This window comes from Pyxicephalus adspersus, chromosome Z, assembly GCF_032062135.1.
Source record: "Pyxicephalus adspersus chromosome Z, UCB_Pads_2.0, whole genome shotgun sequence".
In the NCBI taxonomy this organism is placed as follows: domain Eukaryota; kingdom Metazoa; phylum Chordata; class Amphibia; order Anura; family Pyxicephalidae; genus Pyxicephalus; species Pyxicephalus adspersus.
Genome location: NC_092871.1, coordinates 85348071 through 85375032, shown reverse-complemented (window position 1 = coordinate 85375032; position 26962 = coordinate 85348071). Strand labels below are relative to the sequence as shown.

General features: G+C 40.3%; 1 protein-coding gene across 1 annotated transcript; it reads left to right on the top strand.

The window, feature by feature from the left end:
- Nucleotides 1-1305: 1305 nt before the first annotated feature.
- On the top strand, nucleotides 1306-26624 carry LOC140344437 (gamma-aminobutyric acid receptor subunit alpha-3-like; the record flags this gene model as incomplete). The annotated part of the gene is made up of 8 exons (XM_072431556.1): nucleotides 1306-1441; nucleotides 2143-2210; nucleotides 3890-4110; nucleotides 5067-5149; nucleotides 6880-7023; nucleotides 11639-11791; nucleotides 13283-13494; nucleotides 13630-26624. Coding segments are annotated over 8 exons (1329 nt in total), but the record flags the coding sequence as incomplete, so codon positions are not given.
- Nucleotides 26625-26962: the final 338 nt, after the last annotated feature.

The following is a 26962-nucleotide window of genomic DNA, read 5'->3' as shown; positions in this document are numbered from 1 at the left end:
AAACCGTTATTTTATCTTCCGCTCTCTGACAATTCTTTTCTTTTAGCCTGGATGGTAAAAGTTCAGATGCTTGTTGTGACAGACTTAGGTCACGTATTAAATCATTGAGCTCTTCTTGGGAGAACTGCTGGTTTGATGAAACATATTCACTTCATATTCACTGCTAACTCCTGGATTACACTCCCTGTATATCCTCCATGTCGGATACAGGAATATCCGGGACTGAACACTGCTATGGGAACATCAGCACCATGCGGCACAGGTCCTCTTGCTGATTCCATATCACCGTACTCCCACTTGTATTTCTTGTAACGATTGCAACCTTTTACATTCACAGCACAAAAATAACAATAATTATGATGATTTCTGGTCTCTCCCCATACCATAGCTACACCAAATTTCACACTTTTCAGTTTTCTATTTTTTCACTGACTTAGACACTCTACACAAGTTTTGCATACCATATGGGGAGCCCAATACTTATCTTGGTCCCTCAGTTTAATACTAAAATATACAAGATACGCCTGTTTCACAAATTCTGTAATGTTTCTTCTCTGTTTTTGCTGGAAATAATCACCACAAATGTAGCAAAATACATTCGGGTCATTTAAACAACTTCTTGAAGAACTCATATTTCTGTAAAGCTTTGTTATTTCAAAGCCCATGTTAATACATGTAATGTTACACAAGAAAGAAGTTGGCAGGATCTTGGGGGTGCCAGAGAGATTTGGGGGTCCTGGACAGTTTGCCCCCCCCCCCCCCCCCTGCCCTGCAGGACCAGAACACATCACTTAGTTTGCCCCACAACATACCATGCTGCAGCACCGGAGCTGAATGTGGTGATCTGCCCTCCTTTGCCCATCTCTGGCCCTACAGGTAAAGTCCTGAACACATCTACCCGAAAAAGAACAAAACAATCTGATTTTGATTTCAGGCATTGTACAGGATAATGTAAAATTGTGCCTCCCCTGGTTCCTTCATCATGTCCCATCCATACAATAATGGCATTTTACCATAAAACTTTTCCATTTCTTATTACATACCTTATGATGTCATTACTGGTGATGTCATCATTAGGCCTCTGTGCTTCCCCCAACAGGATTTTTGGAGAAATACAGTCTTGGACTTTAAAAACTTCATTAGTTAACTAATGATCCTGCGTATTATTATTAAGGAGTAATTATATAGCACCAACATATTACACAGCACTGTACATTAAATAGGGGTTTTGCAAATGACAGATACAAAAATGACACAGGAGGAGGAGAGAACCGTGCCCAGAAGAGCTTACATATATGATATCTTTGTTTATCTTCCAGATTGTCTCCCAAACATGCGCCTGAAGTTGTTGATGACAGCAAGGACAATATCACCTTATTCACAAGGATCCTGGACAGACTTCTGGATGGATATGATAACAGGCTAAGACCGGGGCTCGGGGGTAAGAACACAACGATTATTGTTCATTGGGTCTGATTTTTTAAAACTCTCCAAGACTGGAGAAGATAGACTATCATGGGAAAACCTGGGTGATCCAGCAAATCTGGAATGGATTTCTTAAAATCCTGGACGGGATCCATTCCAGATTTACTAGATAATTCAGTTTCATCCTTGATAGTTTATCTTCTCCAGTTTTGCTTTATTAAATCAGGAAGAGTGTTGCTGTAATTAGAGAAAGAAAACATGATGAACCCGGTCACACAGCGTTTTTTCTGGCCAAGCATATCTACATGATTAGTCAATAGAGATGACTTACTAAATGGGTGTGCAAATTGATGTAATGGAGAGCACTACTATTCTTGTGTAGTTACCATGCATTGTGTTGAGCTGCATTACAAATCCATTGGTTAGGTGCGTTGGGGTTCCATTGGGAATAAATTGCATCACAAGTCACTGACGCATGCTCTCATACATATGTGCAATGCAACAGTGTGAACCCAAATCCAAAATTGATATTTCATGTGGATTTTGTTAGGTATCAATTTGGGTGGGGTCAACTTTTTATCTATACTCTACATAAGGTTTTCTCTTCCAGTATATTCAAGGATTTGAAAAAACAAATACAATGGTTAGCAATATTCATTTAAATCATTCATTGTCATGGGATATCTTTTTTCATGTGATCACATCTTAATCTTTCAGAGTCAGTGACGGAAGTTAAGACTGAAATATACGTCACCAGTTTTGGCCCCGTTTCGGACACAGATATGGTAAGTGGAATATATATTTGGGTCTGGAGCAATGTTCCCAACCAGCGTTCCTCCAGAGGTTGCTGAGGGTTCGTTGAACAATGGGGAATTTGTGACTCTTAGGTGACCCCCCTTTTTGGTATTCAGTAGGGGTGACATTTTTCCCAATGCCCAGCAATGTAAGAGAAATTCGTCCCACCGACCACCACCCTAATATACTGTGATCTGTAGATATAGTAATTATAGAAGGGGTTCCCTGAAGACCTTATATTTCAAGGATTATCCCATGTTAAAAAGTTTGAGAAACACTATGTTATAGTCTTATGCTGATGTTCAGTCTTTGAATTATTTCCATTTGACACCCCATTACACTGAGCACTTTTTTTGGTTTGTGTGTGTTAGAGAAAGACAAGGATTGTGGACAGAGGGGCATTTGTCCTTGGGGCCCTTGCAATTGATACATGTTTGTTAGGGCCCTGTATGGATAAGTGTCTTCATTCAGACCTCAATCAGGGCAGGACCTGCAGTCAATGGCAACTTCTGAAGGTTATTTGGTTGTCTGCTCATTGGTCAAACCTACAATCTTCCATCATTGACATCTCCCAGATTTACCATAACCAAATATCATGAACTCCAATGAAACTCCATGCTGGAAGAATGTAAAATGTTTAAATGTCCTGTTCTCACTTTATTAAGGAAAGTGCCCATCTTTCACCATTGACCATGACCATTACCCATTTGGGTACCATAGCACATTTTTGTGCTTGGACCATTTTTTTTTTAGCTCACAGGAAATTGTTCTGGTCTTCAGCAAGATATTTGGTTTTGTTTGAAAAAGTTCCCAGTTGTACCTCATGTGTGGGTTTGTGTATTGTAGGGCTTAGATTCCAACATGGAGCACCTCAATGGCTTTTTTTAAAGGTCCATATTGGTTGAATAACAATGTCTCATGTTAACAATGGGCATTTGCTTTTTCATATTGAAGGCTTCCAAAGCCAATACCTTCTATTGGAAAAAGCTCTTGTACCAACATAAAGTTTACATTGAGATAACAATGCTTTGTTTTCCATTGCTATTGATCCCACCAACACTCCCACTTTTTCCAAGCATTAGCAACTTGGATAGGGTGCCAAATAATCAAAATGCCCCCTCATCTGCCCAGGGGCACCTTAGGAATTTCACAGCAGAAAAAAATAAGGTCTTAAGATGGCTTTAGACAATGCAAAATCTCTTGAATCTTCCAAAGAGAGCAGAGAGAACTCTTGGCTTCTCCAATGGTATTCAATGGCCTTATGGTGGCCAAAAGGCTGCAGAATCTTTTTGACTTGCTCTGGTGTTTTAATGGAGTGGAGTGCACCAAATGTCGTTCTAGGTCCCAAAAATGTAATGATAAAAATACTTTAGCATTTAGGTACCCATATATTTATGAAGTTTGATGGGACAGGACAAGCATATACTGACCCTATTAGATTTACCTCTGGCATCTAGGTACCCTATATAATGAGTTTGATGGACAGGAACAACACATATTGACTTTAATATATTTAGTAATGCCATCTAGGTCCCCATTTGTAATAAATTTGATGGAATTGGGCAATTGAGAATTTTTTCAATTTTTTTGTAAAATTTTAGACCTGGAATTTTGTATGTTCCGGTATCTTCTTCTTGTCCTGACATCTCTTGACCTTTTCTTTTTCTAGGAGTATACCATAGATGTCTTTTTTCGACAAAGCTGGCTGGACGAGCGACTAAAATTTGACGGGCCTATAAAAACTCTGCCTCTAAATAATCTGTTGGCTAGCAAGATCTGGACCCCAGACACCTTTTTTCACAATGGAAAGAAATCAGTTGCTCATAATATGACAACGCCCAACAAGCTCCTGAGGCTCACGTATAATGGAACCCTACTGTACACCATGAGGTGACTTGTCTTCATTTGGGTATTTTGGTATGTGATTTATCAAAGCTCACCAAGGCAGGAGAAGATAGATTATCATGTGAGAACCTGGGTAATCCAGCAAACCTGGAATGGATTTTCTAAAATCGTTTGCTATTCTTTGGCTAATGTTTTCAATCCTGGATCCAATCCAGATCCATTCGGGGTTTGTTGAACAGGTTCACCCATGATAGTCTATCTTCTCCAGGTGAGCTTTAATAAAGCAGGCCCATTTTAACACTGCCCATTGGCTGTATTACTATCTTGAGACCGGGATGTGCACCTATCACTGAGTTTTCTTTTTTGATATTATTAGCAGAGAGCACATTGAAGGTTCCACAGTACATTGCTAAAATCAATGTTAAAAAAATGCTCCCTGCGAAAAAGGTAGGGAATACCCACCTCTCTTGCAGTCCACATCATCACAGTAGTGAGAAATCTGCCGAATTTGACACTTTTGAGGGGGGAAGCCTATGTCCCCCACCACGTATTTTAGTTTCTCCTGCTGACTCCTATGTTGATAGAGGACACAGTAATGATGTAAGGCTGGTGGATCATACCACTGAATATAGCAGGGGGAACCAGAAATTCACCATGTCCAAAAAAGTTGGATTCAACAGGGTTTCCAGATGATGTTTTTTCTTCATGAATAATAGGGTGGGAGTGAAAGTATTCCATGTCATCTTTGAAAGGGAGATTTTTACTTTGCACATTGAATTTGTAAAAGATTTGTATTTCTGTATATCCAGTCTTGAAATGGCCATGAGACCTGATATTTCTCTGTGCAGTTCAGTTACATTTCCAAGTCTTGTTCCTCCCTCAGCCTTTGACTGCACAGTAAATGTAGAAGCAGAAAACTGATTTAGTATGCATTTTTGATCTTCTTGGAATTCAGCTTTAATTGTTCATAACAATATGGTTTCATTGTTGCTGTCATCCAGGCTCACAATTCATGCTGAATGCACAATGCATCTGGAAGATTTTCCTATGGATGTTCACGCTTGTCCACTGAAATTTGGAAGCTGTAAGTATGTGTAAGGAATGAAACCTTTCACTCTGTCATATTCACCAATAGCATGATTGCCATTGGCAATGAAAGATAATAAGGGGCCCCAATGTGATACCAACATTGTACTGCGGGCTAAGTAAGTAAGGACACATGACAGTGGTTGGGGGGTCCTGGCACCCATTTGAGCCACATATAGTAAAAATAGGTCCTATGTCTCAGACGGACGTTATGTAGCTGCACAGTCTACACATATACAAGTACCCTAGGTACGAGGGGGTGCTGAGAAGATCCTGGCTTTGCCCAGAAAGAAGACAGTCAGAGTTATGAAATAACACATTTATTCCACATATTCCCCTCTGAGACTGATGCACTTGGTACAGCGTAGTTGCAGCTTTTCTAGGCCGTTCAAATAAAAGTCGTTTGGGCTGCAAACCAGCTCTCAGCAGTTTTTTTGATGTCAGAAATGTCCTCAAAACGTTGCCCCTTTAGGTGTTTCTTCAAATTCTGGAACAGATATTAATCCGAAGGGGCCAGGTCAGGTGAGTAGGGGGGATGGTGGACCAATTGGAAACCCAGGGTGTTCAATTTGGCAGCCACAACGTTGGACGTGTGCGCAGGTGTATTGTCCTGCAAAAAAAAGATCCGTTTGTTCAACTTTCCACTGCGTTTCGTCTTCATTGCTTCCTTCAGCTGGTCCATGGTAACACTGTCTAGTGATAGTAGAGAGGTAGGTAGTCCCCCAACAGAACACCGTCTTTGTCCCAGAAAACGGACCATGACTTTTTTGGCCGATTTCTGGGTTCGGAACTTCTTTTGCCTCGGGGACCCGCTGTGGCGCCATTCCTTTGACTGTTCCTTGGTTTCAGGATCATAGATGTGGAGCCAGGTTTCATCCTCAGTCACTAACCTAGCCAAAAAGTCCTGTGCAGCTTCAAAATGGGCCAAAATGGCTTCAATCCGTTCTTTCTTCTGATCACTGTTCAAACATTTCGGCACCCACTTCGCTGAAAGCTTGCTCATGTCTAGGATAGTGGGGATAAACCCAACACTCTCCCGTGACATGTCAAGTATCTGGGTGATGTTTTTTGCGGATATTCGCAAAAATATCCTCAATAATCAGCAATGGACATCGCAGGTTGCCGGGTCAGTTGAGGATGGGGGGCGAGCACTGCGGGGCTCATCTTCAACGGTGAAATGCCCGGTCTTGAAACGAGATTCAGGTTATGACAGTGCTGTAGGAAGGACACTTCTCGCCCAGTGTTTGTGACATCTCAGTGTGAATGTCCTTTGTTGATTTTCCCTGGAGAAACAAAAACTTCATGACGGCCCGTAACTCCAACAACATGAAACTTGCTTGTGCCTCGGCCATCACAGCTTCTCACTAAAAGGAAAAACAGTTTTAGGAATCACAAAGACCTGATATTTGCACAGTTACATACTAAGATATTAGGCTGTCATATGCCCCCACACTCATTTTTATATTTCATCTGTATGGGGGCAAAGCCAGGAACTTCTCAGCACCCCCTTATATATATCCCCTATAAAGATGGATTGAAAGCAATTATTATTTCCTATCACTGAAAGAAATGTCTTCGAGAATCTTTACAGAAACATTGGAGTCCACTAATGGTGTTCCAATAGGTGTATCTACCTCTTGGATGGGTGGATTTAAAAACTAATTACTTATTTTTTGCACATTTTGTGGGGATTTCTTTCTCAGATGGCAATGTGTGCTTGTTCTACAGATGCCTATCCCAGTACAGAAGTCGTTTATGCTTGGACCAATGGTTCTGATAAATCTGTTGCCGTTGCCCCAGATGGCTCCAGACTCAACCAGTATGACTTGCTTGGCCTGGTCTTAGGAACTGAGACAATCCGATCAAGTACAGGTAAGCTTTAATGTGTGTGACGATGGCAGACAACAAGTGTGAGGCTTTTTTATTGGCATGTTACAATTATTTAGGATTTACCAGAAATTTGCTAAAAGAGGCTAGAATTGGGGCACTATACACACCTATTATAATATTTGTTGTTGTTGGGGGTGTCTTCCTTTGTATCTTCTTGTTTTCTTATTCATTTCTCTGTTTGTAAACCTTCTCTCATGCATGCACTTCCATGGATCCCTACTACCTGTACTTCCATGAACCTATCACACCCTCCCCCACTTGTATACACATGAGGATCAAACCTTTAGTGACGGACTTAACCAACAATGGGTCCCTGTGCGGAACTGAATTGGGACCCCCACGCCGAACTGACCTGGGACCCCTGTGGCAGTCCATGTTAGCTGAGGAACATCCAGCTTTCAAACTTCTATTTACATGAATCTTTTCACCCCTTACCTGTGCTTCCATGACACCCCCACCTCCTCCTCATGGGCCCCACTTCCTCATCCTCATCTTCCCCCACTTATATTCACAGGAACCTCCCTACCCTTCACTTGTACTCCCATGACATACCTCCATGTTCCCATGAACCTATCACACCTTCCCCCTTTAGTATGCAATTACATTTCCCCCTCCATACTCCTATGAACCAGCCACACCGTACCCCACCGTACCGAACTTCCTCATCCCCCACCCTAACTCCCATTAACCCCCCATCAACACCACCATACTTCTGTGAACTTATCACATCTTTCACCATTTATGTTTCTAATAAAGTCTCCACCTATACACCCAACCATCTACTCTACTCATATATGTATTCCTATGTCACCTCTACCCCAATAATTCTTTCCCATTATGCTTACTTCCATGATCCCCCTCAACCCCCATCTGTACTCTCATGAATCTAGCACCCATTCAAGCATTCCTAAAGCCCAACTCATTATATTCACCTGCACCGCAGTCTGTTCCTCTGTTGAACCTGGCATTTAAACCTTGTTTGCAACCCAGGGGTGTCAGAGTTATTACTTATCGTACTTACATTCATGAGCTTGCCAACCAGTGGTCCGCGAGAAAATGTTGGTGGTCCACAGAAAATTTTGGACATTATTTGCAATTTTTATGTTTTATTAATATTAAAACAAAAATATTATTCTAATAAATTCCTATATTCTGAATGACAATCTTCACCCTTATTTTGCACTTAATTCACAAACTGTACTAGAGATGAAAAAATAAGACAGGCGCAGCATGACGTCAGTGTAGTATTAAGTTGCATGAGGCGACTGTTCCCGAGCCGTACACTTCAGTATTGTTTCCACAATTACAGCATTACCCCGCTCCGCCAATACCGATTCTCATACGATTGTTTTATTTTATTTGTTTATTTCTCAGATGCTCTTTTAGGTAAGTATGACCTTATCTGTGTATTTTCTTTAACTGATATATATATATTGGCATCAAATAGTTTGACTTTGATAACTATCATTTCTTGTTTGGTCTTAGAATGAAATAAACCCATAATGAGTGAGAAAAAGCAAACAAATATTTTACATTTCTTTAGAAACACCAAAGATAATGCAACTAATGATAACACAGCTCAACAAAAAAATTTTTTTTCACTTGCCAAGGATTTTTTAATATATTTAGTGTATGTCGGGTCTGCTGAATCCAGAAATGAGATCAGTTACATTGAATTGGCTCTAGTTCTTGTGATACTTAAATCGGAATAGACGATTTTTAACAACAACAAATGTTAACACAACATAATATTATCCATTATTATTCACTCTGATGTTTTGCATTTTATATAATAAATGTAGCATTATTTTCATGAAACTTTCATTTGCCTTCTTTTTTATCATACATTTTCTTTTTTTACAGAAATATGGGTTCTTCAAGAAGTTGTTTAAATGACCCGAATGTATTTTGCTACATTTGTGGTCAGTATTCTCAGCAAGAACATTACAGAATATGTGAAACAAGCATATCTTGTATATTTTAGTATTAAACTGAGGGACCAAGATAAGTATTGGGCCCCCCATATGGTATGCAAAAGTTGTGTAGAGTGTCTATGTCAGTGGAAAACTGAAAAGTGTGAAATTTGGTGTACCTATGGTATGGGGAGAGACCAGAAATCATCATAATGATTGTTATTTTTGTGCTGTGAATGTAAAAGGTTTCAATCGTTACAAGAAATACAAGTGGGAGTACGGTGATATGGAATCAGCAAGACGACCTGTGCCGCATGGTGCTGATGTTCCCATACCGGTGCTCAGTCCCTGATATTCCTGTATCTGACATGGAGGATATACAGGGAGTGTAATCCAGGAGTTAGCAGTGGAAGTGAATATGAAGGAAGAGTTTCATCAAACCAGCAGTTCCCTGAAGAAGAGCTCAATGATTTAATACGTGACCTAAGTCTGTCACAACAAGCATCTGAACTTTTATCATCCAGGTGTCACGGCCCCTTCCGTGACTAAAGTTAGAGGATCTGTGAGACAAGCTGCATGTGAGGTTATCTGAGGGTCTCTTTGTTTTTACTTGTTTCTGTGTTGTTGTTTGTAATGACCACACCCCGTGTATCAGCTGCAGCTGGTGGTCATTACTGCTCCTCCATTTAGTCTGGCCTCACACTTCATGCTGTGCGGTTGATATTCACTTCTGAATAACAGAACTGGTGTGATGTCCTCTCCAGAGTTCCTGCTCCTCTATTTGCTATTAACCTCCTTGCAGTTAAGCCCGACCTTCGCTCGGGCAAAAAAAAATTGCAAGGATGGTTAAGCCCGAGATTTTTCACTTACCTGGTCCCCCTGTGCTCATCCAGCGTCGTCCTCCATCGGTCATCGTCCGCCGATCTCTCCAGCGTCGGGTGCCTTCGTCGGGTGCCAGCGGGACCCTTTTCCCTAGCCATTGGAGGCCTAGTCCTTTGTATTTACCTTTCTGTTTCCCTCCCCTCCCTGTTATCCGTGACACCAGGTCAAAAGAAAATAACTGTCTGAGACCGGAGGATAAAAAAACAGTTTATAGGACAAGAGAGGTGACACTCCGACCATATTTCAGTGAAGATGGAGACTTTGTGTTGTAACATCCCTGGACTACTAGCCCATATGGGAGGACCAGAATACCGAGCAGAAGACTGGCCGCTTTTCATAGACAGTTCCACTCCAAGTTTGAAATCTGTTTTACTGCATAATGGAAACTGCTATGCATCAATTCCAATTAGTCACTCAACTCACAAACTTTAAAGAAGAATATGAAAATAATAAAATGGTCTTACAAAAGCTTTGCTATAATGAACACCAATGGTCCATATGTGTTGATATAAAAATGGCGATCTTCCTACTAGGACAGCAAAGTGAATACACAAAGTCCCCGTGTTTCATCTGCTTGTGGGATAGTAGAGCAAAGCAGGATCACTGGGAAAAAGTGACATGGCCTCCAAGGGAAAACATGAAAAAGGTGCAGCGATCATCATTACCGAGCCAATGGCTGACAAAGAAAAAATCATTCTCCCTCCACAACACATAAAGTTGGGATTAATGAAGCAATTTGTTATAGCTCTGTACAAGGACGGTGATTGTTTCAAATACATTTGTAGATTCTTCCCTGGACTGAGTACTGAAATATAAAAGCAGGAATCTTTGATGGACCCCAGAAACTGATAAATGATGGAAATGTCACAAGTTACATGACTGATACTGAAGCTTCTGCCTGGCACAGCTATGTCATGGTTGTCAAGAACTTCTTGGGTAACCATAAAGCACAAATTATGAAGAACTAGTACAAAACTTACTCCTAAACTGATTTCAGTAAGGAACAAGGGGAGAGGATCTATCAAGATATAAAAGTGATGGAAATGAGGTATCAGATGGGAGAGACACATGATGGCAGAGTACTGCTGGAGCCGTGATTGTCCTGATCATTAGCATAAAAGGAAATCATACAAACTGAGTTGTCAATGACTTCTTTGTGATTAGTTCTGTAAATACACTGAATATAGAATATAATGACATTAAGTATTTAAAAAAGTTAACATACATAGGCATATCTAGTTTAATTTTACTTCATTTTCATGTTTCATTAGTTTTCTATAAGTTTATTATTGAGGTAATTATTTCAAAAACTAGAGCCAATCTAACAAAACCAATATTATATTTGAAATCTGTGCATCAAACATAACCTAAAATTACTTTATTCTGTTTGGCAAGAAACTGTTTGTTGAGCTGTGTAATAGTAACAATAGTAATCCTTCACTCACCGTGAGCTGATCAATGAATCAGAGCCTCCACAGTCATTGTCAGGCACCATTAGGAAGCTCTTTATTTTAGAAATGTTTTTATCGTTTGAAAAAAATCATACTAATGGTCTGCAGGATTTAAAAATATGAATTTAGTGGTCCGTGAGATCTTAAAGGTTGGCAACCGCTGTTCTAGAAGAGATCATGGAAACCAAACCTCTCCCGTGGGTGCACAGAGAACACAAACAATCAAATATTCATAGAATATTTATTTTTTATTCTTTCGTTTATGCATTTCTGAGACTGTCACAGCCTGTAAAACTGATCTCATATATATGTTTGTTTTATAGTAATATTTTAACCTTACATCCCTATTAGGTGAATATATTGTGATGACCACTCACTTTCATCTGAAAAGAAAAATTGGATATTTCGTTATACAAACCTACCTGCCATGTATAATGACTGTCATTCTGTCTCAAGTGTCTTTTTGGCTTAACAGGGAGTCAGTCCCAGCCAGGACTGTGTTTGGTAAGTTAAATGAAACAGTAACTAATGTGTAGAAACAAGCAAAAGAAAGTTTTTTTTGGCAAAGAGCAATATATATTGTTTACTGTAGAGTTTGTTAACAATAACAAGCAATATAGTTGTGTAAGTACATACAATCACATGTATCCGGCCATCATTTTGGCTCTAGACATTTTATTTTTAGGGGTCCAGGAGGTACCCCAATAAAGTCACTTTATTGAGTTACCTATTGGAACCCTAAAATTACAAACAGTATTTAGTTGCTTTAATGTATAGGGCCAGAATGATGGCCAGATATATGATTGTATGTACTTGTATGTATTTGTATGCACTATTTTACTTGTTATTGTTAACAAACTTTACAGTAAACATATATCGCTCTAGACCAGGGGTCAGCAACCTTTACTATCAAAAGAGCCATTTTGCCTCCTCTTCCACTAAAGAAAAACAGTCTGGAGCCGCAAAACATAACATAGTTTATAAACTTTTAAAAGTTTTAATATTTTTTTAATGTTACCTGTTACAACAAGTGTGCATGTGTAGGCCTACTTTGAAATAAATTAAACACTGACCTATGCCCCTAGAAGCCTCGGCAGCCGAAGGGAGCCACAACAAGGAGGCTGAAGAGCCGCATGCGGCTCCGGAGCCACAGGTTGCAGACCCCTGCTCTATGCCAAAAAAACTATCTTTTGTCTGTTGTACACATTACTTTAAATGTCTCATTGGGGTTTTGCAACATATTGTAAAGATCTATTTTGAACACCATCTGTTCTCACACTTCTTACTAAAAACCAAAACAGTAAGTATGAATAATATCAGAGCACAACTGGCTCTATTTATAAATGATTCCCCTGTTAATTCGCTCATAGTATTAATTTATTTCCAATTCATTTCCTATTGTGACAGCTGTGCACTTTTGTTAATTATGTCATTGTTTTAATAGGAACTGAAAGAAGAAGTGTAGAGAGATTCGACCATCTGCCAGCAAATTTCAGAGGAAATGACTTGGGGAATAATTTATAGATAAAGCAGAAAATAATATTTTTACTTTTCCTTCCTTGTGTTTGAATTTCTGTAATAATAATTTTAACAAGCCAGTCTTTCAGCTTAGCACCAAGAAGTATATATTTACCCCTGCACCCTTGTCATATAGCTCTTTCGGAGACACATCCTGAATGATGCACAGCCAGGAAAACCATCATGAATGTCCAATATAGGCAACAAAGTATTTAATTCACAATTCCCTGAATGGATACCCAGTTACAGCAATCACAATGCTGAGTATGAGCCATCAGGTGCAATATTCCCTAAGCCCATCATATAAACCCTGGTACATCATTCTGATAGCCAGCAGTAAACCCAACATGTGTATGTCATCCACCTCTTGTGTACAACTTTTGGTGTTGTACAGGCCTCCTATTTCCTTACTTATTCCTAAACTGCACATTGATTGCACACAACACACTTATATGACAACTTTTCTCTTTACTTTAGGAGTCACTACAGTTTTGACCATGACGACGCTGAGTATCAGTGCACGGAACTCTCTGCCCAAGGTTGCCTATGCCACGGCAATGGATTGGTTTATGGCGGTTTGCTATACTTTTGTCTTCTCCGCACTCATTGAGTTTGCTACGGTCAATTATTTCACTAAAAGAGGCTGGGCCTGGGATGGGAAAAGAGCTCAGGAAGGTCAAGCTTTCAAGGTGAGAAAGAATTGATAAATTTATATGTGTACTGAACTGAAATGCAAGCAATGAGTTGCAGAAGCTATAGCCTACACAATGCAATAGACTCCCTGTGTGATTGGCCCAATATTGTGATCTGTATTGTCTCCCTAGATAAAAGAACCCATAATCCTAGCTAAGAAGTCCAACACTACCTACAACATAGTGGGGACAACCTACACACTGAACATCAAGGAGCCATCCTTGGCCACCATTGCAAAGAACGCTGCCCTCCCACCTCCTCCTCTTTCTCCTCCACATGCCGAGCTAAAACCATTAGATGGTAAAAAGACTTACAACAGCGTCAGCCGCATCGACAAGATTTCACGCATCGTCTTCCCCGTCCTGTTTGCTATCTTTAATCTGGTGTACTGGGCAACCTACGTCAACCGAGAATCGTCGATCAAAGGAATGATTCCAAAATAATCAAAAAAAAAAAAAGATTCCTCTTTGACCTAACTTGTGTGGGACATGTTACCTTTATCTTCTCAAGGTATCACCTACTGTTTGTTTTTCTTTTTTTTAATTTCCTATATGTCTAAAGGTTCCTACAAAGGTAGGAGAAAGTTGCCTGATGAATCTTTTAATTGTAAAGTTCAGGATATTTGTAGGTCCTTCTTGAGTGTGGCAGACATCCCTCGCCTGAGCCTGGGATGGGTTGGTGCCGGGGATGTCTGCAGAGTGTTCCCTCCCTCTCTCCCCTTTAGACGCACACTCGCACAATCTATGTGAACATGCATGCTTGTACAGCAAACTGTGGTCGGGTTGTGCATGCACAGCCAGCGGCCTTTTAATGTCCGTAGGCTGCTGAGGTTTTCTCTCTATGCTCACTGTGATAATTGCCCTTAAGAGGGTGCTTTACTTTTTTTTATTTTCAAGGCTTACAACTAGTGATGATTGAATCCAAAGAACTGTGTATTCAACTTGGGATTCACTCAAAAATAAAATGCAGGAAAGCCTTCATTAAAAAAAAAAATGGGCTGCCATGATTGGGTAAATTTTGCCAAACGATCCACATCTGGGTAAATCACAAAATTTGCAATTTACCAAATTTGCTTGCTGATTCGCTCATTACTATGTAAAACAATAAAGGTGCCCATAGATATGAGATGATTATGAACCAAACAAACTAAATCAAGGGTCTATGGGTAGCCAACCATGGCCATCTAAGTTCAAAGAAGTTTATCAGCTAAATTCCTTCTGTTGTCAAAAGGAAGTAACTGTTTATGGAAGGGCACTGCACAAGAATTTGTGTGGATATACTTCTTCCTACAGTAACTTTGGACACAATGCACATCTAGAATAGGCCAGTTCTTCTACTAGTCTGCTCAAAAGCTAAGTTGTAGAACGAGGCCTTCACACAACAATTTGGAGGGATTTTGCAGCCCACAATTGGAGACCCTATCACACGTAGTCACAACCCAGGATGGGAAGATAAAACTCTTTACTTATTTTATTAAAGTATTGTGAGGAATTCAAACAGAGATGGTAATGTGTGGTTGTTCTACATATGCCTATCCCAGTACAGAATTCTTTTACACTTGGATAAGTGGTTCTTATGGTTGAAGCAACCATGACAACAATCTACTAAAAAGCCTCCCATTAATAAACTTCAGTGAAGATGGTTTCCCTTTTATTTGTTAGGTGACAGCATGTGTGGGTCACCCAAAAGCACTCTAGGAAAGAGCGATGGCCACGAACAACCAATGACCCAAGTAAGCCAGTCCTTGTCGTCCAAGGAGCAAATGGGTTTTCCCTTAGTAGAACCTTATGACCAAAGCTAGGTAAGGATGGAGAACCAGGTCAAAAACTTGGTCTTTCAGGACTGACCTGATCTGGTAGCAGAAGGTTAGTTAAGTGAACCATGACCTGTAGAGCCTGATGTTCCAAAAATTAGGCTTGAAAGATAATCTGGTAAATGATTCTAAAAGATAATTTTACCCCATGGTGGCTTCATTCTTCATCAGATGGCCTATTTCTGAGCATAAAAATCAGCAACAGGACCTTAGGAGTTCTAAAAACTCATCTATATGAAAATGGAATAAACTTGGGCCATCTTTGCAAGGACCCTCTACATCAAGCAGATGTATGGATAAAGACACCAGAGGGATCTGGCTTGATTTGGGTTGTGTCCATATTTCAAGAATCCCTGTGCTGTGCCCTCCAATTAATAAAGAAGGAGGACTAACTAACACTGTGGTTGTATGCCTAATGCATAAGCAAACATGCTCACCCTTAACATGCTTGGATCTATCAACCTGCATATCATATCTAGCGGCACCTTTATCTGAATTTTTGGAGGCCTAATGGGCATATCTGTACCCAGCCTCTAACCACAAGGCAGAAAGGCAGACATGTCACTAATATTCCCATCATGCCCCTAATGGTCCAAGTGCTATGTCCTGTGTTTTTTCCAGACTTCAACATGTAATTTTCCCTTTTGCTTTTAACTGATCTTTACAGTGTTATACTATATGCTGTGATTTTCTGCTAACACAAAGCTATTTACGCCCCTTTATACCCCGTTTATATTTATGTAAGCCTAGTCTCTACTTTTTACAAATGCTGCATAGGTCATTACTTTTTTTCTGATATTGATATAAACATATCCAAAATGCTTTTTACGATTTTAACTGTCACCGACAACACTGTTGCGTGTCTTTGAACTCCTTGTGCTGTCTGTACTGATGTTTGCTTTTGATTCTCAACTCACATACCTTGCTTGTGTTTGTTATATTGTAATGCTTTAGTGCTCTGCTTTTGTATCTTAACTCAACAGTAAATCGTGCATACTACAAACTAGACTTGCTGTCTAGGTGCCTGAGATTTTTATACTATACAGCCAAAAGTGGACACTTGACCTCTTTACCTACCTATGGCCAAAAGTATGAGGATACCCCTCCAAAGGATTGAGCCCAAGGGTTCTAGTAATACTACAGAATACAAAGACTTTGTAGACAATTGTGCTCTTCCAGTCTTGTGGTCACAGTTTGGTGAAGACCCTTTTCTGTTTCCCCATGTCTGTGCCCAGGGGTACAAAGCCAGCTCCATAAAGACATGGGGTCACCAGTTTGGTGTGGAGGAACTCAAGTGTCCTGCACAGAGCCCTGACCCCAACCCTACTAAACACCTTTGGGGTGAATTGGAATGGTGAGCCAGGTCTTCTCCTCCAACTTCAGTACCTGACCTCACAAATGTGAGAAATTCTCACCATCAGTACCTGACCTCTCAAATAGGGGCAATTTCTGACAGACACCATCCAAAATCTAGTGAAAAAGTTCTAAAAGAGAGGAGGCTGGTGTAGCCACAAAAGGGGGCAACTCAATATCAATGGTCATGTTGTGTAGGAAAAGGCAAATCCCTATTATTGGCCATTTTGGGGAGGAAACTCCGTATCAATGGCCATGTTGGGTGCAAATGGGCAACTCTCTATTAATGGCCATGTTGGGGAAGAAAAGGCAATTCATTATTATTGGCCCTTTTTGGAAGTAAAGCGCAACTTCATAATCAATAGCCATGTTGGGTAGGAATTGGCAACCTCCTATCATTGGCCATGTTGGGGAGGAAAAGGCAACTCCCAATCATTTTCCCTCTTTTAAAGTAAAGGCCAACTCCATATCAATGGCCATGTTGGGTAGAAATGGGCAACCTCCTATCATTGGCCATGTTGGGTAGGAATAGGCAACTCCCTAATATTGGCCATATTGGGAATGAAAGGACAATCCCATATTGTTGGCCATGTTAGGGAGGAAAGAGCAACTCCATATTAATGGCCATGTTTTGGAGGAAAGTGTAACTCAATATTAATGGCCATGGATTTTTAAAGGTGTATCCAATGAGCTTATATAGGCGAGATGGTCAAATGTCCACAATTTATGGCCATATAGTGTATGAAATTATCCCACAACCTTCAAGTTATGAGACATTACACTAAACAAATAATTCTTTTTATGCAACGTATTCAAACCTAAAGCCGTGGTCATTGGATGAATAGGACTGAGAGCAAGATTCTATCTAGGCAAAACTGCAGATCTAAAAGACACAAGTTTAATGCAGTAAGTAGCTGAATATGACTCAATATCATCCTCTTGCAATCCCCTAAACAGTGGACAGGCATATGAAAGGGCAAAATGCAGGGTAAATTAATTGTTCTGCATGCTAATATTCCCAGAGTGAACAACCATCATCATTTTATTTCTGCCTGGACTTCAGCTTTCCACTGCATTAAACTGCACAACTCAGTCAAACAAATATTGCTAAAATGGAGCCGGTTGATATAATAAAAAAAATTTACAAAACAGAAAAAGTGTTCACTATTAATAGCCTATATGTAAGAGGTTTAAAAACAGGATTGAATGATCAATTTACTCAATGGGTAGAAAGAAATCTACCATAATAATAGACACGGGACTAACTGCCAATTTTTTAATGGTAAAAAAAAATGTGAAATTAGATTAGTTGTTTTTCATGTGTGCGGGCCACACTTATCAATTTCTACTACAATGCAAAAGAGTCTATCAAAGGGTAGATTAGAAGGTACCTATGCAAATGATACTCATTTTTGATGCTGGCCACCATTCATGACTTATTAGGACATTTTAGGATTCTATGGCCAGCATTTTCTTTTTTCATATGACCTTATAAAATTACTTATACAATTATAAAATGACATATACAAAATTTTCCAAAGACATACCTGCTTGTGGAAGAGCAGTGTATCCAATTACTTTTCCTTAGAAAAAGTCTGCAGGGAAACTGACACTTCCAGAAGTGTCCATCTCCTTGTTCCCCCCATGCTCCTCCTTTGGACCTCCATGATACCCTTGTACCCTGTAAGGCCGTGGAGGTCATCAGGAGAAACTATTGAGGACTGTAGGGTGCACTACTATTATAATAGGTCCAAGCATGGTAGAAATGATTATATTTATATGCATGTGTTAGGTTGTTTCTCATATTTTAAATAGAACCGCAGACAACAATTACAGAATCTTGCTCCTGGTTAATTTGCAGGGTGAATTCCTGAATGTCGCCACAACTTCTGACCCAGTATGGGAACAATGCATGACAATCTAATAATTCACAAACTCACTTTTTGTTTTGGCTCTCTCCTCAAGGCCCAGCTGTAGCTGTAGCTATTTACCATTTGCCCCAGATTCATGATTATTAGCCCCTTTCTGGCAGCCTGTTGAAGGCTTAGAGTGCTGTGTTGTGTGAGAGCAGTGGTCTGGATTGTAGGAGTCCCACATGCCCCATGCTCAGTCACAACTGCTCTGCTATATTCGACGATGTTCAAGCTCTGGGTGCAAGGGCATTGGCCTGCTGACACATTGAGGTTGGTCCGTAATCCTGATCTTAGTGGTCCTGTTTAGGTTTTTAGTAGTCCAAGTTCTTCTGTTTGTTTCTGTTTTAAGAAGAATACCTTTGATTAGAAGATTTGTTCTGTGAGTTTGTTGATTAGGATCCAGCAAGGAGTTTGTTGTCTCAGCAGCATTCCATGTGGAAGCCGAAAAGCTCCCTGAGCACAGATGTTGATTAGAGCAAAGGGCATGTTGGAGACCTGGGGTCTCTCATTAGTCTGCATCTTAGCAGTTCCAAATGAATTCTGTACAGCCACAAATATTCAACCACAATCCAAGTAGCCTTGTTGATTGGAACACTGTGCAAGTAAGTGCCAGAGGCTCCCTGTAAGAGCAGTGGTCCAGATCCCCAGGGTCAAACACACACGCCCCTGCACAGTTACAAATTCTGTGCTTCAATCAACAAATGCTCATACTTTTCAAGCAGCTTTGATTGGAACACTGTGTAGGATGTATGTTAGAGACCTAACTCTTTGTGTGGATAGTGGTCCAAATACAGAAGGTATAACATTCCCTCTGGCAACTGCTGTGCTCCAATCAAAAAATCTTCCTACCGCCTGAGCAGCTTTCTTCATTGGAGCATTGTGTTGGGGGCTTGCCGGAGACCAGAAGACTCTCCATGTGGAGAGCAATCAGTTCTTATGGGTCTCACATTCCATTCACTTTTCACATTCAAAAATGCTGTGCTCAAACAGCAATGCTAAATTCTCCTATTGAAGGGTTGTTGATTGGAGCACTGTACTTGTTGGAGACCTGGAAACTCTCTGTAAGGGCAGGGTATCAAATCTTAGGTATCCCACATTCTCTATGCACATTGCCAACTACTGTGCACAAATCAACAGTTCTCACTGGTCTTGAGAAGCTTTCTTGGTTGGAGCACTGTGCAGGGGTGTGTGCCAGAGACCTGGAGACATTCTGTAAGGGCAGCTGTTCAGATTCCCAGGGTCTCCCATTCCCAACAGCTGTGTGCAAATCAACTCTCCCTGAGCAGCTTTCCTGATTGGAGCACTGTGCAGGGGGCATGTTGGTGACCTGGAACTCTTTGTGAGAGCAGCAGTCCAAATCCCAGGAGTTTCACATTCCCTCTGCACATTGCCTATTGCTGTGCTCCAATAAACAACATTCCGGCCCCCTGAGCAGCTTTCCAGATTGAAGGAGTGTGCATGGGTGTGTGCCAGAGAACTGGAGACATCTTGTAAGAACAGCAGTCCAGATTCCCGGGGTCGCACATCGCACATTCCCTCATATTTGCCAACTGCTGTGCACAAATCAACAGCGCTCTGGAGTCCTGAGAAGTTTTCTTGATTAGAGCACTGTGCAGGGGGCATGTTGGAAACCTGGAGACTTTCTTTGAGATGAGCGGTCCAGATACTATTGCCAACTGCTGTACTCCAATCAATGATGTTCTCTCTCCTTAAGCAGCTTTCCTGATTGGAGCAGTGTGCAGGAGGCATATCAGAGACCTGGAACTCTTTGTGAGAGCAGCAGTCCAAATCCTAGGGGTTTCACATTCCCTCTGCACATTGCCTATTGCTGTGCTCCAATAAACAACATTCCCGCTCCCTGAGCAGCTTTCTTGATTGGAGCACGGTGCAGGGGGCGTGTCATTCTGCGAAAACCCGGACTACTGCTCTTACACAGAGCTAGGAGATCTTTCCAGATTTTGGAAACATAAAACAAATTTTTTTTTAAGCAGCCTCACTAAGAATAATAAAAATGTAAAGCCACGATTGAGTGTTTTCCCCCTGTTCACTTATTTGTGAAGGCATTTTTGTAATCTTTTATGACATCTCTAGCTGATTCATGTTGACATTTTTAAGCTTAAGCTACGTACACACTTCCAATTATTATCGTTGGTAAACGAACGACGAACGATTCTGCACGATATCTGCGAACGATCGTATAGCACCGATCCTGTACATACAGATAACGACACGATCGTTCGTAGATATTGTACACACAATAGATGCGATCGTTTGAGCGATACAGGAAGTGACGTGCACGACAGGAAGTGAACGTTCGTTCATCACGCATGCTCAGACCATGGACGATCAATGAACGATCGTACACACGAACGATGGTCAACGATCGTCGTCCAATCCGATCCGCCGGTCCGGTCGTTCATTTCCAACGACTTTCCTCGTTCGTCGGCGTCGTTGGTTACTTTTTTTACGAACGATTTTTGCCCAATCGATCGTTCGTCGTTCGTTCGTCGTTCATTTTGAACGATAAAAATTGGAAGTGTGTACGCAGCTTTAGATAGATCATCCCCCACCCCTGGACCAACCGCACAGATATCAGAGCCATATTTGTGCACAAGGCAATCCCTATGCACTTGCAGAATGTGTAATCTAGAAGGGGGGATTTTTTTTTCCATATTTTGAAAATAAAACAAAAAATAAAAAAATGATCAAAAATAATATTTTGTGGACAATGCAAACGATTTCTATGCTTGACAGGAATGACCTTGTGACTGTAACCACAGATTTGATTGATTTATTTTTTTAAGTGTGTCATGTGCCAAGTGGATTTAGTAATGTAATGAGGTATTGTTGTTCAATATTTATAAAATGTGATTTTTTTCATTTTTTTTAATTTTAGCTGGTAATACATGACGTAAATAGCTGCAAAATAAAAATGTGGATTTGTTTTCAGAATTTTTGCTGATTTTATATTGTCTTTGCTAAAGCTCATATTTCCCATTGCCATTCATACAGCTGCAGAGTTTTTTGTTTTTTTCTTTGAAAAATAAGTTTTAAAAACCCTGCTGAACTTTTGCTTTATATCAGATCAATGTATTCATGGTACATAAGGTGTGCAAATTTACCTGTTGGCTTTCGTGTGAATTTCATACTAATGCTGCAACCTATTTGTAACTCTAAAATTCCACATATGATGTAGTCTGTCAATAGCATTTAGTTTTTCTTGGTCCTGCCTATAACAGTATTATTGTCTGTTGATCCTGCCAGTAGATCTGTTTTTTTTTCTCCTGCCTGTAATGAGCCAGAATGGCCAGCAATTACAGGGTTGTAATAAACAATGGTCAGCTTTTGATAACATGGTTTAAAGAGACCCTGTCACCAACTTAAAATAAACACAGTAAAATCAAATTTTTTAATGCTTACCTACAGTTTTTTCCTTTCTATATACTTTTCAAAATTGTATTATTAATTGCGATGTGTCTTGTGATATTGGATGCAATGTGTCATTGCCTACAATATGCACACTGCTAGGAAGTGGACACTCCAGAAAATGCCCATTCTTGATGATGGCCCCTTCCCTCCTTGCACCTTGGGCCACCACTTTCTTGGATGTGAGGTCAGCAGCCCTACCAGGCTTAGAGCTGTCACTCAAATGACACGTAATGATATTCATCTTTGCTCCCCCCCCCGGCATCTACATATTAGGGTATATAGAGGAAAAGGGGAAGGGCAAGGGAGCTGTTCCTGCACAGACAGAACCAATCACAGATAAGGAGAAGGCTGTACTAGACTTTGAGCTTTCATAGGTCAGACAAATGTTCTAACAAGAAGCACATTGCAAACGATAATACAAAATATGTAAAGGAAAAAATAGACATTTACTATTCTGTATTTTTTTAAGTGACAGGGTCTCTTAAAAACATTACAGGTCCAAAGATCGGTTCATACACCAAAGTGAATGTTACAAGAGCATTCAACATTCCAGAGGTTTCATCACACGCCTCTATGGACTATAACATTGTTCACCAGCAATCCGTCTTCACTGTATCATGCCACACTTTGCCTGTTTTTGTAAAAAAAAAAAGAAAAAAAAGTAAATTATTTTTATGCAGTATTTGTGTATACAGATTTCCTATTTGATCTCTGTTGCATCATCCATCGCAGTTTTGACCGCACTTTGTGAATAGTTTCAGCGTTGTATTTTTGTAGAAGGGATGACGTGTTCACATGAAATCCATAAAGATGTTTTTTGTGTTATAAAACTTGATATTTTGTATCTAAAATCCAGGTTTTTTTGTTGTTGTCCTTTGCACTTGTACAGTATGAATTCGGCACCGGGAAAGGGCCAAGGTGAATGGATAGCAAGAGCTGCTGGAGTTGTTCAGTAGATAGAGATTTCTGGTGACACATTCACCTGTTAGAAGATATATTTTTGGTTATAAATCTGCAATTTTTTGGATTTTCTTGCATTTTCTCTCTGTGTTCCTGTGATATCACTGAGGGCTTTTGCAGAGCAGCTTTGGCCTGAGAAGCTATTGACGGCTGGTACGAGTTAGAGGGACCATGCCATCAACCCATGACAACCAAGTAAATCTACATACCTAACCATAACTCAGGCTTGTATTGGAAAAATAACTTGAATTAGTAGCTACATTTGCCATTTTTGGGAGCATTAGAAGCACTGCAACACATCTAGTCCACCTTTCAGCCGTGGTGAAGGCCTGGGAAGCCTTGGTAACAAGCATTGATGGTCATTGATGCCATCATGCAAGGCTTCTACAGCCAATGCCAGGATTGGATTCCTGGTTTGGTTAAGATGTGTTAGTTGCATGTGAAACACCACCCTTAGGAGATCATTGGTGTTGTTCTGTTGACCCAAAACTATGCAGTCACCATCAAATGGGAGGTCAATCAAGCATAACTCAAGAACCCATTGAGACCTCTTGAGTAACCCTGGTTTAGATTGACTGGTTATTGCTATAAGATGTCTCAGTTGGGTGTAAAAGGACCTAAATTGGATGGTGACTGCATGGTTTTGGGTCAACAGAAGAAGACCAATTATGTATTTTTCTTAAAACCATCATTGGTGTTCTTCTGTTGACCCAAAACTATGCAGTCACCATCCAATTTTAGGTCATTCAACTAAAACTCAAGGACCTCTTGAGAAAACCTGGTGAAGAATGAATGATTTAGATTTTTTTTTGAATTGCTTAGTGAACTTGATAGGTGGACTGTTGAATTCCTGGTTTGGATAAGAAGTGAAATGTCAATTTAGGGAGAGCCTTGTTGACCAAAACTGTGAAGTCAAATAGGAGTTTAGTCAAGTAAAGCTCAAGGAACCCTTAGCAACCTCTTGAAGATGCCGGTTAGGAAAAGCTGATCTAGAAAAAATGTTTTTATTTCTTTTAATTGCTAGGACCTTGGTTGTCTTCAAAGTTGGACTGGTGGTTGGAAAAATGTCCCAGTTGGGTGTAAAATGCCACTTTATGGGGAGCTAAAATGATCATTATTGTTCTTAAGTTCATTTGCAATCACCTAGGACCTTGGTTGACTTCATAGTTGGACAGCTTTATTCCTGGTTCGGATTAAATATCTTAGTTGGGTGTGAAATGCCAAACATATTGAAAGCTCAAAAGATCTTTGGTGTTGGTGTCATTGGTGTTGCTGATCCAAAACTATCCAGATGGACGTCTGTATTCCTGGTTTGGATAATGAGGCCTTAGGTACGTGCAAAAATGCTACCTTTATCAGGAAGTAAAAAGATCATTGGTGTCATCCTGATGACCCAAAACTATGCAGACACCATCCAATGGGAGGTCAGTCAACCAAATCTCAAGAACGAATTGATCTCTTGAAGAACCCTCGTTAAGAATTACTGATTTAGTTTTTTTTTAATTACTAGGACCTTGGTTGACTTGATAGTTGGACTGATAGGGTCCTGGTTTGGATAAGATGTCTCTGCTTGGTCTAAAATGCCATCATTGGTGTTCTTCTGTTGACTCAAAACTTTACTGTTACCATCAAAAGTCAACTAAAACTCAAGGAAGCCCTAGCCACCTCTTGAGGAAACCTGGTAAAAAAAGAGTTTGAGGCCGGCTTTTTACTTTTTAAATTGCCAGGCCTTTGACAAGTGGACTGCTGGATTCCTGGTTTGGATAAGATGTCTTTGTGAAGTGTGAAATCATTTTTATTGGCAGCTGTCTACAACATGGGGGCTGTTGATGGACCTTGGTGTACTATATTGATAGTTGATAGGAAACATAGTGCTGGCCTTTATTCAGTCAAGAAAATATGTATTGCTTCTGGGTTCTTTGTTCTGGGATCTGAGAGATGCAGGTGGTCCACCCCTTGGCCACGGCATAAGCCAGGGAAGCCATGATAAATAGAATATAGACAGTTCTTGAGGATCATGCAAGGCTTTCCCAGCCACTGCCATGACCTTGGTTGTCTTGATAGACAGACTGTTGGATTCCTAGTTTTGAGGTGAGAAATGCCACCCTTACCTAACAGAGAATTATAAAAAAAAACATTGGTGTCATTCTGTTGACCCATCATACAGATTGTCAGTCAACCAAAGCTCAAGGAACCCCAAGCAATCTCCTTGAGGATCCCTGGTTGAAAATGGCTGATCTAAAAATGTTTTGTTATTTGCCAGGACCTTGGTTGATTTTAAGGTAGAGTGCTGTATTCTTGGTTTGGATAAGATGTGTTAGTTGGATGTGAAATGCCACTTTACGGAGAGAGCCCAAAAGATCATTGGTGTCATTCTGCTGACCCAAAAATATGCAGTCACCATCCAATGGGAGGTGAGTCAACCAAAACTCAAGGAACCCCCAGCAAACCTTTGATGAAGCCTGGTTAAAAATGGCTGACCTAAAAAAATGTTTTTGTTTTGTTTTTTTTTTAATTTCCAGAACTTTGTTGACTTATTAGGTGGACTGCTAGATTCCTGGTATTGAGAAGATGTCTTTGGTGGGTGTGAAATGCCACCAAAACGGAGAGATAAAAAGATCCCTGGTATCCTTCAGTTGCCCAGCCACCATCAAATGGTATCTCATGGAAACTCTAGTAAACTCTTGAGAAACTTTGGTTAAGAATGATTTAGAAAAATGTTTTCTTGCTAATTTCCAGAACTCTGGTTAACTTAATAGGACTGTTAGATCCCTGGAATGGAAATGTCTTGGTAGGGTGTGTTTTTTTTGGGTAGCTCCCTAAAACATGGGGGCTATGGATGGACCTTCTGGTAAATTGATAGTTGATAGGAGGAAGAGTGCTGCACTATTTTTTCAATCCAGAAATTTTTGGTCACAAACTTTGTTCAAGCAATGGGTTTTGGGAGGATTCTATAGAACTTTTCTTCAGAGGGTGCCTAATGCTTTTGAAGCTAGGGAGATTTAGGATTGAGGTTTATAAACCAAAAATATTCCAGCTGTGAGGAGGAGCAGCTCAGTTTTTCTGTAATGTTGAGCTTCAGGACCACCTGAGGGCGTTGGAGATAGTTAAAAATATGTTGTTTTCCAGCAAAAGAGACTAACAAAAGAACCCTGACGTATAGCTATGTGACCACATAATTATAGGGTGGGGTGGTGACAGGGTCTCTTTATGTTATTTCTGAGATACTATGATGAGGGAGTTCATTCTGTAGAACTAGGATAGAAATGTCTGAATATTCCATAGCGCTGTGAACTAAATAACCCCATGGGGCAACTCAGTCCGTGACATCTAATAAAATTGCCCCATGTAAAGAATTCCCACTGGTGGAATTTCAGTTTGTTTTGCCTTACATCTCTCCGTCATCCTCACCACGGTCATTGATTTTCCATCTTTCTGGCACTTCTTGCAGCCGTCACCTCCTGATCTCTGTATTAGTACATTGCTCTTTGTTTTATGTGTTTGTTTTTCATTCGATGATTTGTGTTTTTATTGCCTCAAATTAAAAAAAAATGTTTTTGTGTGAATTTCTTGGTCAATGGAAAACATGATGTAAACCTTTCGTCTCCAAATGTAAATACCAAAATTTGACAATAAATAAACATTTGGAATGATCTGATATCAGTGTTATTTGTGTTATTGAGACCAGCACCCACCTATGCTCCACCCCTGAGTAACCTTAAGGATCATTTTCAGGTATTGGGGAACCCCTACAATGGAAACAATGTCCTTTAGACTGTGATCTAATGTAGTCATTGAGAGGAATGCCCCCTCACATTGGTGGTCAGAAAGTAGACCCCCACGCCTTCCATTGGTGGTCAGTAAGTAGAATGCCCCCTTTCCAATTGGTGGTTAGTAGAATGCACTCCTTCCTATGGTGGTCAGTAAGTAGAATGCCCCCTTCCATTAGTAGCCAATGAGAACAATTACCCCCTCTATTAGTAGCCAATGAGAACA